The sequence below is a fragment of the Phaseolus vulgaris genome, chromosome 1 (genome assembly GCF_051622355.1).
Source record: "Phaseolus vulgaris cultivar YP4 chromosome 1, ASM5162235v1, whole genome shotgun sequence".
NCBI lineage: Eukaryota > Viridiplantae > Streptophyta > Magnoliopsida > Fabales > Fabaceae > Phaseolus > Phaseolus vulgaris.
Window position 1 is genome coordinate 49,015,145 of NC_143498.1, and position 21,197 is coordinate 49,036,341.

The 21,197-nt window shown below is 28.6% G+C and overlaps 2 protein-coding genes across 4 annotated transcripts; one reads left to right on the forward strand and one right to left on the reverse strand.

Moving 5' to 3' along the window:
* The first annotated feature begins 4,290 nt into the window (after positions 1-4,290).
* LOC137816217 (short chain aldehyde dehydrogenase 1) lies at positions 4,291-5,640 on the forward strand. Its single transcript, XM_068619293.1, has 2 exons — positions 4,291-4,364; positions 4,604-5,640. The coding sequence occupies exons 1-2, from the start codon at positions 4,345-4,347 to the stop codon at positions 5,421-5,423; spliced, it is 840 nt and encodes a 279-aa protein (XP_068475394.1). The 5' UTR covers positions 4,291-4,344; the 3' UTR covers positions 5,424-5,640.
* A 7,413-nt stretch (positions 5,641-13,053) lies between these two features.
* On the reverse strand, positions 13,054-17,848 carry LOC137814610 (TLD-domain containing nucleolar protein). Of its 3 annotated transcripts, none has more exons than XR_016523202.1 (8): positions 17,627-17,847; positions 17,451-17,553; positions 17,251-17,355; positions 17,055-17,140; positions 16,411-16,652; positions 14,970-15,159; positions 14,214-14,402; positions 13,054-13,482 (listed from the first exon to the last, which is right to left on the reverse strand). XR_016523202.1 is itself a non-coding variant. In XM_068617429.2 (8 exons), the coding sequence occupies exons 1-8, from the start codon at positions 17,680-17,682 to the stop codon at positions 13,180-13,182; spliced, it is 1,269 nt and encodes a 422-aa protein (XP_068473530.2). In that variant the 5' UTR covers positions 17,683-17,848; the 3' UTR covers positions 13,054-13,179. The 3 variants fall into 3 exon arrangements, 1 of the variants encoding a protein (XP_068473530.2); XM_068617429.2 differs by having other exon boundaries at positions 14,214-14,397; positions 17,627-17,848; XR_016523203.1 differs by lacking the exon at positions 14,970-15,159 and having other exon boundaries at positions 14,214-14,397.
* Positions 17,849-21,197: the final 3,349 nt, after the last annotated feature.

Below are 21,197 nucleotides of genomic sequence, written 5' to 3' on the forward strand. Positions count from 1 at the left end.
CAACCATCTCACTTATCTGCATTACAACGGCATTGAATAAAATAAATAGTTTCATTTTAGAAATGGTGTTGGAAGCCATCAGATCACACGTCCACTAAAAAAAATAATATTTTATTATATATAAGTGAATGTAAATCTTATGCAAACTTCTAATGAGTCAATTTTATGAGTCGATTTTATAAGATTGAGTTAATCTCATGAGTCGATTTTATAGAATTGAGTTTTATAGGATTGAGTTGGACTTAAAATTCATTTAATAATAAATACTCACAACGATTACCTTATGTGTCATGCTTTTCTTACCTAAATGACTACTTAACCAAAACATTCTTATATCACCGTCTCCATTTAATTATAATTAAGATCCAAAATTTCTTATCAACGAGTCAAAATCAACTTAGAACTCTCCAACATAATAGTACTCAAATTCATAATCAAAATTTCAAAAGAAAACATTTATTGTTGCACATTTTTCTCTTTGACTTGTTTTATACTCTTCAAAAAAGTCATTACACCGACAATTCATTCATAAAAGTGTTTGTTTCATTGTAGTTGAGAAGTTCTAAAGTGGACTATTATTTGATAATGCGAGTATTTTTTCCTGTAAATAATCTTTATGACAAATTTTCAAAATTGAAAAGGCCAAAACGATTAAAGTCAATTTTACTTGGGAATTTAGTCCCCTCCACGTTCTTCATTTCCAAGCAAATGTTGCCAAATTAGGTGACAAAATTCGCAATGAAAGGAACACAATTCACAATTCGTACTGCTCAAGTGATAAAAACAAAAATACCGAATTCTTACAATATAAACTCAGAAAACTAAATAGGAGCAGGAAGAGCACTTGATCAATTGTTTTATGAACAGAAATTATTGTATATGCCAACATAGCTATTGTTTGTGCCTGTTTAACAAGAATTAATATTTTATTTTGATAATATATAATGCCATCAAGAAAAGACACACACACACACACAATTTATACATATTAAATTGCATTAATTTTAGTAATATTCTGATATTCTTCTTAAAATAATACCCTGTTATTGATTTCGTTAAAAGAAAGTGTCCACCTTAATTACTGCAGGAGAAAACATTCTATAATGGTAACTGAATGTCGTATATTAATTATAGCACAATATTTAGTTTTGTTTGATTTAAATATTTCTTTAGTTTTTTTAGAACGAGTGAGTTTTGATTTTAGTACTTAGTAATTTTTTTTTATTGATTTTGTAAGATAGTAATTAGATGTTAACACTACGTATTCCACAATCTATGGCACGATAATTGACACTATAGTTGGAAGCACGATAATTCGAGGGGATTCAACATTAAAAATTATGCACAAAATTATTAATTACTAATTAGTTCACACTTCGTTCTATTTTTTTTTACACTCATTAGTATATAAATATTAAACTTTATAATTATTCTTTAGTATTTTTGTCACTTTAATCTACTGGTAGATTAACCAAAGTTATAGTACGAACTTATAAAAAACATCTTCTCCTTTTCACTAGAAAATGCTTAGTTTTTCACCTCTATATTTCTCTTGTTTCATCAATTATTGACTAATTTAAAATATAAAGTATCAAATAATTTATATTATAAATAATTAGTAATTAAAAATTTTCTAATTAATATTAAATATTAATTTAAAAGATAATTTATATAAAAAAATATAATTTTTTTTAATTTATAAAATAATATTTAACTTAATTAATATCATAACTATTTTTTTATTTTTAAAATTAGTTTTTATTATATTTTTTTTATAATAATCATATATTTTCTTTTGTGAATTTTAAGTTCAAGATGTCGACATTCAAATTAATTTTAATATAAAATAATAAATATAGTGTTATTTTAAAATATATGGCTCATGAATTTCATTATTACGTTTCCCTGCACTATACATATTATCCTTAAATTGAATATATGATAAGATTGATTATATACCACACACGTTATATTTTCCTGTACTATATACATATTATCCCTACATTGAATATATGATAAGATTCATTATATACCACACTCGTTATATCTTAATTAGGTTTAAATGAAACATAAAAGAAACCTTGTATTTTATAAAGAAAAAAAAAATCTTGAATTAAAGAGGAAAGTAGAATATTTTTCTCTTCTTACTTTCTAATTAGAAAAGGAAAATGCATTATTACTTTCCTTATGATTTTCATTAAATTATATATCTCTTTTGATATTTTCATTTTTGCTACCAACATGTGACATATTCTCATATCAAGTATTATTATAGCAGCTTCATCATATATATGTAAAGAAAACTAATAATTTAAACAATCAAACACAACATTTTCATTTTATAAAATATTTCAACTAATTACATATGAATTTTCCTTTTATTCAAGACTATACCGTAATCGTATTTCAATTATTTAAATTAATTTGTCACACTCGAAGTCTCCTATCTAATTGAACATGTGATTTATTAGATACACTAAAAATTTATCTTCATCTTCTTGCGTTAAGGTGGTTTGTTACGTCTATTCGCTAACAACTTGATACATATATATTCTTTAACTTCTCATAACTTAATGTTTTAATCTACGTGATCATTAATGAAGTTAGGATATCATATATGTATACCATATAATCACATATATAACATGCATCTTATGATCATCGTTATCGTCGTCATCGTCATCACACAAACACACATACACTCATAAAAACACAATCACAAACATGCATAAAGAGACAAATATGCACACACGATAAATACACATGTCATTTGAACGAACTCATCTCATTTGAACAACTTTACTTCCTCTAGCAAAGGAAGATTTTTTGCTTAAGCAATCTTACATAGAGCAACACCAAATCCAAATGAAAGAGAATTGATGTGACCTCGTTCTTCCTATAACATACTCTCATCACATTTCTAGTTCATGTGGTCATGGTGCTCTTATACCATCTTTAAAAGGTGGAATTTGAACAAAACCAAACCTAACAAAACCGACTTGATAAGGTGAGATTTGTATACACTTATATATTGTAATTTGATTTTTTTCTTTAGTCAATATGAGATTTCTAACAAGTCTTAAATCATAAATTGAGTGATATGTTCTATTGGTTGAAGCATTTATAGTGATGCTTGAGTTATATATGTGTATAATTGTTACTCACCGTGTTTGAGTATTAATTGAGTGGCAACCCACCACTCATGTAATACACACTTAAAATCATAAATTATATATTTTTTCATATTGAAATACTAGCACTACCCATTTATACCTTATTTTAATTATCTACAACATCTATGATAAAAAAAACACAATGATACTAATTCCTTTTTAAACTCCATAGTAGCATTTCAGTATACATAACATTTCCATACAACTATACCAAAGTGTATATAATCATATACTATAACAACCATATTGCTTCAATACCTATCTAATTCAATACAAACAATTATATGTACTTACTTAACTCACGTCACCTCGAGGTAGCGCGTGTGCTACCAAAATTATTTTTGTATACCTCAAAACCCCAAAATGTGCTACTAAAACTCCCAAAAGTTTTAATTTAAGCCCTGAGAAGAAAAGAAGAAGAAAGAGATTAATCAATAGTAGCAAACTAAATAGAAATCAATGATTTATTCGAACTATCTTGATCTCCTAGTTCCTACCTTCTTAGAATTATATCCATTATAGAAACATATAACTCCGTCATTAAAACTTTTAGAATTTTTTTATAGAGAAATAAAATTATTATGAAAAACTTATTTATAACCTTTTTCATTTTTCATTTATTTAAATTTATATTTCTAAAAAGTTCAGATCTTATTATATTTATTTCCACGTTTATGAGATGTAAAAAGATTAATTAGTTTAATGAATCTCGTTCACAATTATACAAGTTTAATAGAATTCAATTAATTAGAAATATATATTGAAATAAGATTTTAATTTAGATAAATCGTTAGAATGAAAATTAATGCTAAATTAAAGTAATTATTATAAAAAGAGTCATGCTTATAATTTCATAAATACATAGTATAAACATCTGTAGCCTCTGAATATATTATGATTAAATTAAAATTCTTAAAACACTGCTCATAATGTATAGTTTAAAACCTGATGGTTATCTTATGTCCCTAAGTTTATGCTGTTCTCACTTCACTTGACAGCATTGAATGAAAGTAGTTGTTTGATGATGTTGGCCGGTGGTCTTCATTCATCTAACTCTGCCATTTGGTCCCTAAACCCTTTATAAAGTCTCCATATATACACTACCAATACCATTCATATTCAACCTTTTCACTGCTTCCATTGTTCCTCCCATATCATCAACTCTCTCTCCATGGCTTCACTTGTCAAAAGGTAATTACTCATATTAAGCCTTGTTTCTTTATTCTCATAATCTATTTCCCAATCTTAAGAGTGAAGTTTTTTTATAAAAAAAAATGCAGAAGATTAAAACGGGAAAAAGAAACAATTTTTTGGTTGATTGATAGTTGAGACTCACGTCAACTATTGACATATCCTCCACAAAAATGGTTTTGAAAAGAAAAGAAAAGTTGTGTGTTGTTCCTAATGAAAATCTGAAAAAACCTTTGTAGACTTGAAGGAAAAGTGGCGATAATCACAGGAGGAGCTAGCGGCATAGGAGCTTCCACCGCCAAACTATTCCTCCAACACGGTGCCAAAGTGATCATTGCCGACGTGCAAGACGCGTTAGGCCACTCCCTCTGCAAAACCTTCAGCACAAACACCCCCATTCACTATCTTCACTGCGACGTAACCAGCGACTCGGACATAAAAAACGTGGTCGAAGTCGCCATAACCAAATACGGAAAACTCGACATAATGTACAACAATGCCGGCATCTCAGGAGACTCAAACAGATCCATAGTAACATCCGATGAGGAAGAATTCAAAAGAGTTTTCGAGGTTAATGTGTACGGAGCTTTCTTGGGCTCCAAGCATGCGGCGAGGTTCATGGTTCCAGCGAAGAGAGGGGTGATTCTCTTCACTTCGAGCGTTGCTTCAATTCTGGGTGGCGAAACGACGCATGCTTACGCCGTTTCAAAGCACGCGGTGGTGGGGTTGATGAAGAACTTGTGCGTTGAACTGGGGCAGCATGGGATCAGAGTGAATTGCGTTTGTCCAGGTGGCGTTCCCACTCCGATGCTGAACAAGGCGTTGAAGATGAACAAGAAGGAGACGCAGGAAGTGCTGTGCAAGGTTGCGGTGTTGAAAGGGACGGTTCTCGAAGCTGAAGACATAGCCAAAGCTGCGGTATATTTGTGCAGCGACGAGGCGAAGTTCGTGAGTGGAGTTAACTTTGTTCTGGACGGAGGTTATAGCACCACCAATATGTCATTCACTTCAGTGCTGAATGGTCTCATGGATAACCACATGGACAACAACCATGCTTAGTCATGGCTACCAATACCCCTTTTCTGCATTTGCTGCTTCTATTGATATATGCTGAAATAATTAAGCTATGGTTTATCTAGTTTCTCGATGCTTTCTGGTTTTTCTTCTAGATCACAAAGATGGAAAACTGAACACAGTTTCCTCTCTAATGCAACAATGTAGTACTAGCTAGCTAGTGCTTTTCCTTAAATGAAAATGTGTGTTGTACTTTAAAAAATTGTTATATGTTAATATATATATATATATATATATATATATTAAAATTATTTTTATTGCCACATTTTTATAATAATAAGAAATAAACTATTAATAAAAATGCTACCAATTTTAATAATAATATGATGTATATGTTAACAGTGATAATTTCTTTGCACTGTAATACAATTTTTTACTAGTTTATAATATATATGATATATTCTGAACGTAAATGTTTAATATTTATATTGAGTTTAATTGTAGTGTCTAATCGTTTTATGGTCGTGTTAGCTTTTAATGTTTTTAATAATCATTCTTATTCAAATTATCTTTAAGGCTAAAGTTTGATGATTGTTCAAGTTATAAGAATTCTAAATTAGATTTTGAGAAAAATGAACTTATGAACTTCCGATTACCAAGAAAATAAAAGAAAACACGTTACTTCACAATTGTCACTAAAAGAAAAGAAAACGAGAATCACAAAAAAGACTTTAAATTAAACCACCACCATAACTTATGTTATGTTTGTCACACGAGGTTATTTTTTTCTTAGATTTCAAGTCGGTATATTGTCTGAACTCAATCTTATAATTGAGATGAGGGCGATGTTGTTTGATAAGGACAATCTTGACCAACTGATGAGGTTGTTTTGCTTCCTGATAAGGTTAACTTGTTGATGTAGTTTGATAAAGTTAACTTGTTGCCTGATAAAGTTAGCTTTTGCTGATAATACCTTATAAGGTCGATTTGTTGCCTGGAAAGGTCAGAGTTGTTCGATGTTACCTGATAAGGTTAACTTTTGTTGATGTCACCTGATAAGGTTAACTTTTGTTGATGTCACCTGATTAGGTTGACTTGTTGTCTGATAAAGTCAGTTTTTGTTGATGTCGCCGGATAAGGTTGACTTGCTGCCTTATAAAGTTAACTTTCTTGGAAGACTTTATTTTGGGAGAACTTGTTCTACAAACATTTGGGAGAAATTCTGAAAAGAGGTAATTTTTTCATTGGGAACCCTACTAAATCAATGTAAGGCAATTCTCGTGAAGATACCCACGAACATTTTACATCAAACCTCGTCTTGCCCCCTTAGATTAGCATGAGTTTGGAAAGATTTGAGGTGGGTCTCAGGTCACCTAATCTAGAGAGTGCTCTACAAGAAAATTATTGAATAGAAACTAATTTTAGAAAAAATAAAATAATTAGTTATTATATTGACTAAATTATAGATTATTTTAGATACTACAACAAATTTTGGTTTATAAATTAGTTTCTATTATTGATAAATAGTTTCTAAATATCTAATTATCTACCAAATTTAAAATCTAAATAATTGATAGTTAAAACCTTGATAGCTAATTAGATACCAATTTAGAAACTATTTATCAATAATAGAAACTAATTTAAAAACCAATATTTTTTTAACTATCTAAATGATTTGTAATTTAGAAACCAATAAACACTACTTCTTATGATATTGAGATTCGTTAACATTATTAAATACTAAATATTTATTTGCTTTATTTTATACATATTGCAACAAATTTAGGAAATCTGTATTGAACGTATAGTTCTTCGACGCACATAGGGGTGGCAAAGCGGGCCAGCCCGCCCCGCATAGGCCCGTCCTGCTTAGGTCCGGCCCGCATGCAAAATGCGGATTGGTTTTCATGACCCGCCCCGCATGCGGGTTGGCCTGCGGGCTTGCGGGCCAGCCCGCTTTTTTTTTTAATGTAGAAGAAAAAACAATTGAGTGTTGCAGAAACATCTAAAAGAAAAAAAAAAGATTACAAAATTAATGATTTATTATATTCTTTTTAGAAGTTTATTGTCTAATCCTACTGAGAGGTTGGAAACCAATGTTCATGAAACCAAGCTTAGAACAAACGCAACAAAGGATTCAGGATATAAAATTTATGTATATGTTTATACCAGTTACTTAATAGAGAATGTTTTTTTTAACGAGATTGATTCCCGTGTTTCATGCGCTCACAAAATATAAAATTAACTGTATGTCTTGTTAAATCATTGTCTCAATATAAAGGGATGATCACTTAAAAGGAACCTTCAAATTTTGTAAAAAATAGTTTAATCACACTGGATTTAATTAGAACCCTTAGTGTTGTAATGTAATGAACCACTATAGAATAAATTTTAAGAATTGATGAACAGAGAAAGTTATATTCTAACAAGTCAAATCAATTATTTTTTTTATTTTTTTTTTGCGGGCTAGCGGGCCAGCCCGCCCCGCCCCGCTGTTGGCCCGCGCGGGCTGCGGGTTATGCGGGGCGGGCTAATACGGGTCAGCAGGTTGAAAACGTCAACCCGCCCCGCATTTTTTACCGCGGGCCGCAGGCCGGCCCGCATGGCCCGCCCCACTTTGCCACCCCTATACGCACATGTTATCCACGATAAATCTAAAACAATATGCTCTAGCTTCATTTTCAAAAAATTTATATCCGACTTAACATTCAATATTTATTGAAGGAAAAAAATGTCTTTATTATTCTCTAACAATTTTTTTCTTGTTATTGAAAAGTAAAAGATGATCAAATTGGTGCTGATGCATGAGAGATTATGGTATAAATAAAGAGAAAAATATTACAAAAGAGCTATATATTCTAATTAGTTTTGGATTTCATTAATTATATAAAAGAATTATTTTATTTTTATGTATGGTCATATATATATATATAACCAAACATAGCACATGCATGTAAGATCAATCAATCATTTGATGAAAGGACTGACAGTTTTAAATAAGAAAAAAAATAAAAAATAATTTTATTTTTAAAGGATATAATATGTTATTTTAATTAAAATTCAAATATTCTTAATCAATTTAAAATAATTAATTCTCATTTTAAATGCAAGTTGATGATCAGTATATATAGTGTTTATTTACCTACCTATAAATATATTTTCGTAGGAAATATTAATGTCATAAGAGACATAACGTTGTTACTCAAATTAAAAATAAAATCTTCTTATATATGTTAAAATTATTTATAACTTTGTATTTTGTTTTTATATTTCTTTTATTTATAACCTAAGCGTACGGCAACAGCTGGTTAAATGAGTATGATTCAATGTCTTTTCCTTATAATTAATAAAGGAAAGGTTAAATGAAGAATAAATATATTTGAACAATATTGTTAATTTTTTTTATCAAATTTTCGAAATTCTTTAGAAAAATCAAAAGCTGGATTTAAATATAAACATAATGAAATTTGATATCATTAATTAGTTATATTCCAAACTTATCTACTTTAGCGAACAATGATGAAGTTGAGATAAATACTTCACATATGAAATTTGTAGATTTTTTCCTCAATAAACCAATCGTAAAAGAAATTCCATAAATAAATATGTGACAACATTATTTATGGTAATAGACTTTATTCATTATCGAGGTTGTAAAATAATGTTATTAGTACTGCAAAATCTATTGAAATTTGAGTTTAAAAATTCAAATTTAATTTCCAATTTTCTAAATTCTTTTTTTTTGGAAAAAATTAAAAAAAAAATCACTCAAATTTAATTTTCTGGAAATCGAATACCGGATAAGTTTCCGGAAATAACATTATTTACAATTAAGAATTCTCTTTCTTAAAGGTTAAATTCTTATTGAGTTTCCAACGTTCAATAATGTTATTTACAGTTGATAATTCAACTTTCTAAAAATAAAATTTGATTAGTTTTTCAACATTAATAATATTATTTATAGATAAGAATTTGACGGTGCAAATTAAATTTTGATTAGGTTTCTAATATTAATAATATTATTCCACGTTGTGAATTCGTTTCTCAACTATTATAATATATAGTCTATAGAATTTTTTTAAAAAAATTATGAAAAAAAATCAAAATTTGTATGTGCCACATTTCTCAATTCTATTTTGAATCTTTTCCTTCTCGGCAGAAAGAGAAGGACATGAATAATTTTATATTTTTTTTAAAACGATAAATAATAAATATAATTGTCATTCTTTTATTAAAAAAAAATATAAATATGATAACACAATTTTTTTTACGAAAAAAACAAAATATATAATATAATTATAATATTCTTTCCTTTTAAAAGACCTACACAATTCCTATAAATAGATTCCTACGTAAATGTTTTTGCCATTATAAATAGCAGTATATATCAAGCATAATTTTCCTATTAATTTTTATTATTTATTTTTGTTTTTTTTAAAAAGAAGTATAACCATTTTAGAGTTCCACAGAATAAGTTTTACATTTTTTATATAAAGCTATAGCAAGCATATACGTTATTGTCTCTGTATCTCTATAATTTTTATTAGTATCTGATGTTAAAGTTTAATATTTACATTAATTTTCATTTTATATATTTATTTAAATTTAAATATGTATTAAATCCAAAATAATCCTCCTAAGATGGATTTTGCACTTAAAAATTGCATTTGCATAGCCCCATGAAACCAGACTTTAATCATTTCATCATTACAACGGTACATCTGTCTAAAGTTTGTATAATTATTTACTAAAAAGATTCATGATAAGAATGTTAATTTTATTTATTTAGAGTAGAAGATATTTAATTCGTCTACTTATTTACTTCCACTTTCATTTTCTTTTATGCATTCTTTTTCTTTTCTTTTTTATTCATTTAAAAAATGAAAATTCATTTTTTTTAAAAAATATTAAATATTGACCTGGGATATTTCTATATTTATTTATAAAAAGTAAATTACACTGAATAAAAAAATAGTAAGTTTTTTTTACTGTAATTTGCTTAAATATTATATTAATAACGGTTTCTAATTAATTGAAAATATGAAAGTTTTCAAAGTGATCGTCGTGTATACATCCATTAAATTATTTAGTCAGTGACAGATTTTTTAAAAAATCATTTAAGAAAAAAAAGTATATACCAATCCTCTTAGTTAACATTTCTGGAGTTATTATGAAGTTAATTATTGTGCTGTATTTTAACGGTTGCATGATTAAATTTATTAGACTGTTGTCCATGCAACATATCATTTAAAACATTCATCTAATATAAAATTTAAAACTTAACATTGTCTTTATTTTCTTTATTTTGAAAAAAAAAATTATAGAGGAGTATTTTTTTTTTTTTTATTGTGTTGTGTGTTTTGAGTAGAGGTGGTGGTGAAGTGGGTTAATGTGATGGTGGAGCGAAAGCATTATTATTAGGTGCAATACAAATCTCTTATGAAGTAAGGAAATCATTTATGTTTTGCAATTTAGTTAAGGAATCCCGATATCTATAAGACTTCATGTTTGTTGTTGTATATTCCGTATTTAAACATCCGAAAAAAGTTATTTTTTGGCTTCATTTAAATTTTTGGATGACCATATCGAAAAGTGAGTTATTAGTTTTGGATTTTCATGTCCAAAATGATTTTGAGGATCGAGATCTAAAACTCATTTATGTTTGCTTACGGATCTTGATATTCAAAATGTTATTTATGTCGCTAAGTAAGTTTTTAGATGACCAAATTCAAAAATGACATATTAATTCCGGATTTACATATCCAAAACTTTGTGATTTAAATGAATATTTGAAAAATAAATTTTTTTAAATCATTGAAGACAATTTTTGCGTAATAGATTAGGTGCATATTTGATTTGATATGGTGGAGGAGGAGAATCAGCCAATTTATTATTACCGTAAACTACGGAAATATGTAGGCCCAAAGGATTAAGATATCACGTGATTGTGTTGGGCTTTTTAAGAGCCCATTTTGTTAGGTATAATTAAGGAAGGTGTACAACGAATATAGCAAAATAAGGACTTCATTTTATTCAATTCATCTAGTGCAATATATTCCATATCCATCAAATATACGGTTGTTGTTCCCTCTCATGTAAATGCTACTTTTATAAACTAAAATAATTCATATGCTTTCTTTTTCCTTTCTATAATTAAATTGTAGATGATTTAACTGTCAAATTGCAGATAATTAAAAATTAAAGAACTAAAGTTATAAAAAAAAATTAAGAACTAAAAAGTATTAGTAACATATAGGAATATAGTTACAATTAAAACTAAACAAATATAAATATATTAATATCTCTTCCTACATATTAAATTTAGTATGGGTACAAATATATCAGATATTATACTATTTTTATATAATCTTATGTGTATTTTAAATAATAAAACGTCAATTAATATATATATATATATATATATAAAATATCAATTCTAAGGTTTTGTATTGATCTTAATCATTGACCGTTGTTACCATAAATAAATTTAATTCCCTCAAAGTTTAAAATATTAAAATTAAGAAATAAAAAATAAATTTTGAAATGTAAAATTTAAAATACAAATTTTATATTTTGTATAATTTAAAATACAAATTTATATTTTAAATTTTTTATTTATTTTGTATTCTGGAGTATACATTGTTACTCTATTAGGTAAAAAAGACTGATTCTTCTTACACCTCTTTACGTTATTCGTGTTACTGCCATAAGTTTTTTATTTCCAAAATATATTTCTTTAATATTATGAATTACATAATCTAGTAGTCTTTTTCTATATTTTTAATTAGCTTTTGGATTATGTAATCTGAAAGTCTTTTGTGATTAACTTTCGAAATACATAATTAAAAAGTTTTTCCTATATACAAGATTAACTTTCGAATTATATAATTTGGAAGATTTTTTTCATATGCGTGATTAACTTCTGGATTACATAATTTAAAAGTCTTTTTTATATGATTTTAGCTTTAGGATTATATAATTCAAAATATATCTAGATTACATAATTCATACGCTTATCTCAAATCAAAAAAAAACTTCCGGATTTAATAAATCTAAAGAACACTTATGGATCCAAAAACATCTTTTAGATTATGTATGCAAATGACACAAAAAGGATAAAAAAAAGTATTTTCACATTGGAGTGAGAAAATAAGGTATGGAGGTGCAGGAAGAGGCAGTCTAGGTAACTTAGCTTTGGACTACATTGGAGCAAAAGCAATGATTTTTAATGAGAAATGTTCATCAAAATTATTAAAAATTATATTTTTTAAAATCCCGCTTTTTATTTATTAAATATCATTTATTATTTAAATTTTTTAATAAATTTTAACAATGATAAAAAACATAATAAGAAAAGCATGTCAAATAAGTATATCAGTAACACTCTGTAATACACTTTGTTTATCAGCTAAAATTTGTTAAAAACTATAAAATCCTGAGTGATTCTCACGTTTGATATATATTAAACTCAACTTTATGATTTTCATTAAAATTCACTTAATATTAAAAGCGTGTAATTAAAAGGTAAGTTACTCCCATTTCTCATTAGAAATTGTTACTAGCACTAATTTTTAATTAGCAAAGAGAGGGTGAAGAAAGTTTAGCGGCAAGTGATAGAGGTATTTACTGAGGGTAGCCATGCATGTTTAACTATTCTCGACGTACAAAAAAATAATTAAAAAAAAACAGATTCACAATATGTTATTTAACAAAGATTTGCTCCACAAATTTGTGTTTTTCATGACATATGAACAATGATGAGAATGCCTATGGGTATATATGACACTCATGCAATAATACTCTACTCACTGGAATTTGCTAGCCCAACCATTTTGAGCATATTGCGATCTTCCTTGAACCTCTCCAGAACAGAGCCTTTGACAGCATCATGCTTGTCTTGTGTTGCAACTTGAGTCACTCCCCAGCATTCTATTACTTCTGGCAATATACGATTAGTCTTGGAGAGGCAAGGGCTACCAAACGTGGTACACGAAAATGTATGTCCTTGATCAAAGTTTGCTGATAGAAACAAACCAAAGTGATTGACTCGTCCCCCAAAACCAATGCCATTTGGAATGTCCTCTGAACTGAAGTTGATAGCACACTACAACACATTGCCATTTTCAAGAGTTAAATAAGAATATAAAAAGTCTGCAAAATACATTAGCAATTAGCTATCTAACTCAACCGAATAAAATCCAATGCAAAGTGCAGAGTGTGATCACTATTCTGCCCGTGGAATGAATGAATGGAATCTGTTATCAATCTTACTTTTACAGTTGATAAGTGAAACCATCTTATACAATTGTTATACAATCTTGCTCGTAAAACCTGGCTAACCACAGAGCTACCTTTCTGCTATATAACACTTAAAAAAAGTCGATTATGCTAACCTCCAACATACAAAAAAGCGGTGAAACTGATAGGCGTGTACAACATACTATTTACTACAGTGTGAAGGACTTGTTTCCCTTGTTCAAATTGTAGCACCAATGTTACTTGGAGTTTTATTAGATAAATTTCTTAACAAGTTATTATAGAAGAACAAAACAAGAAGGTAAAATTAATAAAACTTTCATAAGTTTAGCATAAATTATAATGCTTTTGGAGAAGTTAGATGAATGAACTCTCGTAAAAAATTGGACCCCATAAGTTGGTTTTAACTTATAAAATAAGATTTACCTTCTTATTTTCTTTTCTCTTTAATATTTATTGAAAATTTTAACCAAAAACAGAATCTTAATCAACTTAGTAACACAGACACAGTTTAACATATAATAAGGGGACGTTAAGACTAGCATTTTAGAATCTTTAATTCAAGTAGACAGTAGTTACCCATTGTAGATTATTGTTTGCTCCAGTCGGCCTGAATAGAGAAGCCACTGGATTTAGTTGAAAAAGGTAACATTTCAGGTCTCCATAAAAATCAGAATGTCGCTCCCATGGTTGAGAAGCATACCCTCCATATATATAACCCTCTTGGTCCTTAATAATTAACACAGTTGGGCCTGCGTGATTTCTGCACTTAAAATTAAAAGTCAAATATGGATTTCAAATTTCCAATCCTACATTGTGATTAGTTGGAGTAGAACAGAGACTGAAATGAATTTAACTGGAACTTTTAGCATTTACAGCCTCGGAGAACAACAGAAGTCACTAAATTGACAAGCTATGCCTCTTTCTATTCGAGAAGCCTTTAACTTTGTATTGTAATAGCAAAGGTCCTAACAAATAGTAAAACCCATGCATAACTATTGAATTGTAAATCTAACAATTAGCCAATTATAGTCCATGAGTAGTACCAAATGCTAGCAGTATTTTAGATATCTCAAATGAACACTTTTTAGGAATATACTGCATTAAAAGCACTAAACGAACTAGCAGTAAGCCTGCAACGCTTCATAGGGTACTCAAATGCAATCATTTTGTGTTCTGTTTCTTCTAGATTCACCCCCCTTGATTAATTAAAAGGTCAAGCCATTCACAATCCCCTTTGGCAAATTTCCACAATTTGTTTTTATGTGCAAAGTTGCTAGAAATCTACTAATTTAGAGCAGTAGGGTGCTTCAAAGGCAAAAATGATATACTTACGAAATGTTGCCCAGGAATGTATTAAAACTAAGACCATTAACAGAACTATGATACAAAAGATTCCAATCTTCCAGGTCATGCTGAGAAAGTGCGCCTCCAATAAGCCAAGCATATTCCTTTCTTAAAAGTATAATGTTAGAATCAATAGCCGTTGAAATTAATAGTTTAGGAATCTGAGAACCAGGTCGTCCTAGAAAAAAAGAAAAACATTGGAATAAGATATGTTAATCATATTCGCGGAACTTTTCTGAAAACTAATTCAGTAGCATTTGATCTTAGAAAATGGTAATGAAATGAATACAGTCAAAATGCGAAGCCAATAGTTTAATGAAATTGCATGTGTCTGTGTAACAGTCTAACAGATACATTTGAGTTGTGCAAAGAGTTAGAAAAATAAAATTTACAATTTACATAATATGTTTTTGGAAACTATCAGAACATTTTCCAATATTATATATCCGGCAAAGAATTGTTCTTAGGTCACCAGGATCAGTTTAGTCAAGCTTCTCAAGTGCGCTACACAGATCATCACCATTAGTTTCTATTTACAATTAATATCACTCAATAGATAGTCTAGCAGAAGAAAGATCATTAATTTGATCAAAACGTTTTCGTTTTAGATAGGTCAAATAAATTGCAGTAAAAAAAAGGGTTGCTAATGAGAAGACTATCACAACTATAGTTACGAAAAAACATCAACCAAGCCTTATCCCACCAAATGGGGTTTGTCGGATGAATCAATAAATAGCATTGGGCTCTACAAACACCAAAGTTTCTGTGAATCGTTATATCCTTTGCAATGGTTTCTCCCCCTTACATTGCCCACGTCATTCTGTCAAATCTTAATTAACAATACTACCCACCCTATTTCTTCTTCTAACTTTACCTTACCTATGAACCAGTTAATAAATCTTGACATCTAACTCTGTAGCAAATTTTTTCCATCCCACGTGATTTCTGAAGGCATATGTAGCTAATTCTCATAATCACGGTTCCAGTATTTCAAGTTCTGAAACAAATCATATTCTTATGACACATCCAGGAAAAAAACACACTAGTTAAAACTAAATCGGGATGCTAAATAGCTAATATTTAAGAAAACTTCAGCTTAATCCATACAAAGCATACTTAAAAGTAACAACCTAACATTAGCATAGTTGTATCATTGATCCGTGCCACAAATGGTTAAACAAAGTGTTACACTGACTGTTGAGTGCCCAACACAGCTTCCTCTAGTATCCCAACTTCAGGACCGACTTCGTACAATTTGGGGGAGGGAAAATCATAAACAATGGGAAAGTACGATTTTGTATGAAACATACAATGCAACCAATCTGTCTTCTCATAACTCCGTGATAACGATCTTGTTATGTCATATTTCAGATAAAATTGTAAGAAAATAAGTCAATAACAAAATGTTGGAAATTAAGTGCAGCAATACCTGAACCTGGTGGCAAAAGTAGGCTTCCAAGAAGCTTCTTCACAGATGGAAGATGAGTACACCAGTTTCTGAAATCTTCTAAAGACATAGTCTCCTCAGTGCCCCCTTCATTATGCATGGAGAATTTTGCAGCATTCAGAAATATGTTAATAATGTCCTCTTGTGAACTTGATCTATCCTGAGAATCTTTTATGCATAATATGTTGTTAAAAATGGCGATCATAACAGTTTCCAAATCAGACCTGCATATCCAATGTAGCATATACATGAATTTAAAAGGGGATAACCCTATCCATAAACAAAAAAACTCCAACAGTTTATAATCCTTTGTCCCTTGTTAGAAACACAGACAGAACATCAACCAGACTGACAACAAAACTTCTAAAGAAATATCACTTGTAGAACTGAATCAGAAACCCCAAAAAAAAATTAAATCCAAGGAATGAAGAAACTTCGCTACCCGGAAAAAGGTATCTAGATAAAACTTCAACGGAACGAGAGATATCTAAATATAAAGTGACTGACGTTCTCTTATCCGCGAAGAAAAATACATGAATTCAAACTAGCAGATAGGTAAACTAGCTTTATTGCTCAATTATTTTGAACTAAATGGAGGCTTGCATATGATCAGACCCGCATCCTACCTCGTTACAAAATTATCTCCGGATACATCTAATAAGCGAAAGATGAATTCTTCAATATCATCTTTTGTCCCTTTCTCATAAGTAGCCTGCAAGATTAAAAACCAACCCGACATGTATTGGATACATGACACCACGATAAATGTCCTAAATTTGAGACAACACCAACAAAAAACGATGATGAAAACCAATAACTCACTTTAGCAACAACGAGGTCCTCAAAGGTTAACCTTTGATCCTTGCGCTCCTGAGTAACTACCTCAAAAATCCTCTCCCCAAGAGGTCCACGAAGTCCAAAATATGACTACACCCCCCGCAAAACAAATCATTAATGGGTTTTAGGGATAATAACAAGTGGGTTATTGCGAAGAAAATTAATCATTGGACTGCAAAAGGAACCTGAAAAACTGAGGGAGATATGCATTCGGCGTTAGTCTGGGATTGAGCTGCCAGATGATTGAACAGAGACCTCAAGTCTTCAAGTTCCTTTTGAGTAAAAGCTCTGCAAAGATTTTGGACATCAATCTATGAAAATGATTTTGTGTAATTAAGTGTGGTGAAAGAAAAAGAGGAACCTGGTTGCTGAAACATATCGAGGATCATTGATGGAAGGTGATTGAGCGTTGCCCATTGCTTGCTTTGCCTCCAAATTTGTTGCGATTGCAGTCCAAAACTCGTGGGTTCTGCAAAGTTTCTTGGCACCACCTTCCCTTTTCACGCTATTTCTCCCTACCAATCCCCGTCATCAAGTTTCTAGATTTCTGAGAATAATAAACTGCTGTATACGTAATTTTCCATTATTGGTATTGCTACCTTACTGTGTATAAAGTGAGAAGAGGACATTTTTATTCAAAGTTTAATATTTTAAGAATTTGTAATTGGTATGAGTTTTGAGATAATTATTGTATAAATAAATACATTATACACAATAGATTTGTAAATATAATGCACACTAAAAAATATTTATACCGTGAGTATACATACTATTTATTTAATATTTAATATTATTATTAATATAATTTCAATAACAACATTGATTTACTCATTTTTAATTATTATCATTTTAAAATATGTTTAATTATCATCTTAACGGAAATAGACAATATAAAAGTATATGTATTCAATAAGTTTGATATCTCATTTAATCATTGATATAATTAAATTTAGCAAATGAAATTAATACCCGAATAAATCATAATTAGGCTATATAGCATTTGAATTTGTTAAGCATTTTGGTTTCTATTTGTTGCAACAATAAATAAGTTCGGACTCATTTATTAAGTCTTCGAAAGATTATTTTCCGATGCAACTTTTATTTTATATTTTTAAATCATATTTTAATTTGTAATTTTTTAGGTTTTTAGATACTACTAACAGTGATAAATATTTTTTCTTGAAAAATAATTTTCAAATATATCGAGTTAAGAAGGGGTTAATGACGCTATAAAATCACTTTGAATCCCGCAACTCCTTTCTTGTGTTATGTATTATGTGACTTTATGTTTCTTAATGAATTTAAGTTGTTTATCAGTTGTTTTTGTATTGTTTGAAATAAGACTAATATAGAATAATGTAAATATGGCAAATTTGAATAAGGAAAAGAAAAGAACCAAAGAGGGAAATCAATAAGGATAGAAACTTTATGGAATTATTATTTTGTAGAGACTAGAGTCTAAATTCATGGTTGTGTTTGTAGTTTTATATCATTGTGTCCTTTTTAGACTATGATATAATTTTAGGACTATTAGACTAGCTTTTTGATAAATTCTTACTGGGGAAAAATACGATTTTTTATAAGTTAAAATTAATTTATGTATAAATTAAAAACAAAAACAAGTTGTATATATGAGAAATGGATAAATTAATTTTAATTTATAAAAATCATGGGAAGTATAATTTAATATATTTTACTAGAGAAAAACTTAATACAGTTATTGTATATTTTATGTTACTTGGCAAATGCACCAATGTTATAGGAGTTCATAGTGTGTTTGGTAATTCATTTGAGATGTAATTTTTCATAATCGTGTTTAGAAAATTTTTTTTCTTTCAAAAGAATATACTATAAGCAATTCTAATAAGCAACAAATCAGAAAAATTTATTATGTTTTAAAATTATTAAACTGAATTTTTAATTGTTTAACTATGAGATAAACAATAGTAGTTTGTGATGCTCTTAAAAAATATAGATTTCATTTTTTTGAGATTGCGATATAGCTTCTTTATAATACCTTATAAAATTCATAACCAATCTGCATGCACTTGCGTCAAGATTAGTGCTCTGTATTATTAATAATAGCATTTTTTAAATATCATTATAATTTTATACTATAATTTATATTAATCGAAACTTATAAAAAAATTAAAAAATGCGAAAATACAAACATACTCACTACTAAAAAAATAGTTAAATAAAAACTAATTTTAAAAATAAAAAATAACTAGTTACTATATTAATTAAATTAATACTATTTTAAAAATTAAAAAAATTATGGATATTTATACTAGTTTTTATTATTAATAAAATTTATAAACCAAAACTAAATTTATTATTGATATCAATTAATTTTTTTAGTTTATAAATTTTATTAATAATAAAAATTACTTTAAACACAATAATTTTATTAGTCAATAGTATATAATTTAATTAACATAATAATTAATTATTTTTTATTATTAAAATTGATTTCTATTTAATAATTTTTTTATTAATTCTATTTCTAATAATAATAATAATTAAATAAAATAGGCTAAAACAAAAGATAAGAAATGGAGATTAAATTACATCCAGTGAGTCATTATGAAAAATAGATCACAACAATTTTGTTGAAAGGAAAAAAATATTACTTTTAAATTTTGTAAGTATTTAAGTATGAGTTAAAAGTTTTATAAACCGAATAAAAAAAAAACACAAACACCTTGTCTTCAAGATTTATGGTTGATCTCTTATATAACCTTTTCATGATTATTGGTGTTAAATCTGCCTTGTGTATTTTTATAGAAAAAAAATTTAATATAAATGAATTTTAAGAAAAAGTTATTTTTATCTTTTAATATATTTATAAGGAAACAAGAAAAAAAAGTTATTAGAAAAACAGAAGAAAAGTTAAAATTTTAATAATGGGACTTCTATTTCTAACCAATCATCTACCTGTAATACGTTTCTTATAATATAATATGTATTGAATCAATGAATTAATGAAAGAGTAGAGTAAGTTTTGATGGTGTAAGAATCATCAAGAAGAGACATCTAAAATAAACTCTTATTTACTCTCATTCAAAAACCTTATCATCAGACTCATTTGAATGCATATAACTAAAACAATAAAGTAAACAAGTTGATTTCACGATGTACAAAGTCTACGTATACTTGAGATGTTATACCATGATGAGCACTTCCAAATAAAAAAAATATTCAAGACTCAATAAATGTTTATAACTAAGTCCAACCAATAAAATGTAGTAGTCACGTTCACTCACAAGGTCTATTTTTTAAATTATTCTTTTATGAAAAAAAAGTTGTGACAAACACCCCATAATTTAGGTTACTCTTAATGAGTAGCTTAATTTTCGTTGACACTATATATATAGAAAAATATAAGCCCCCAATTGCATTTACATATTTGTATGCATACATAAATACGCAGTGACATGATACACAACACAGTGGAGCAACATTAATTGAATGTACTAAAAAACTTGAAGCATCTTAAAATCTGAGTTAATGTTTTAGGCGTAGGCTAAGTTGTCTATAATAATATCTGCAAGGTGGAGAATCTAATGTCACGTGAAAGGATGGATCTAGGAATCTGTCAAAACAATTTTATGCTTACTGTGTTTAATGTGAGCATTGAAGGATTGTTCATTGAAAACTGCAACTTCAATTAAAGTTGAATGCCATGTACCTTTTTTCCTACAAAAATACAATTTCAAATGTACGTGTAGATATATACTAAGAATTTGGAGGGAGATTTGAAAGTGGGGTATGTTAATAGAGAGCAGAGGCATTTGATTTTGATGAGAAGTTTCTGGTGAGTTTGGTTGGCACATGAAATAGATCTGTTAATGGCGTTTGAATGCTGCACTCTGTTCCGTAAGAGTAATCAAAGAAAAGTGGCAACAGATACCTTCTCTCTATGTCTGGCT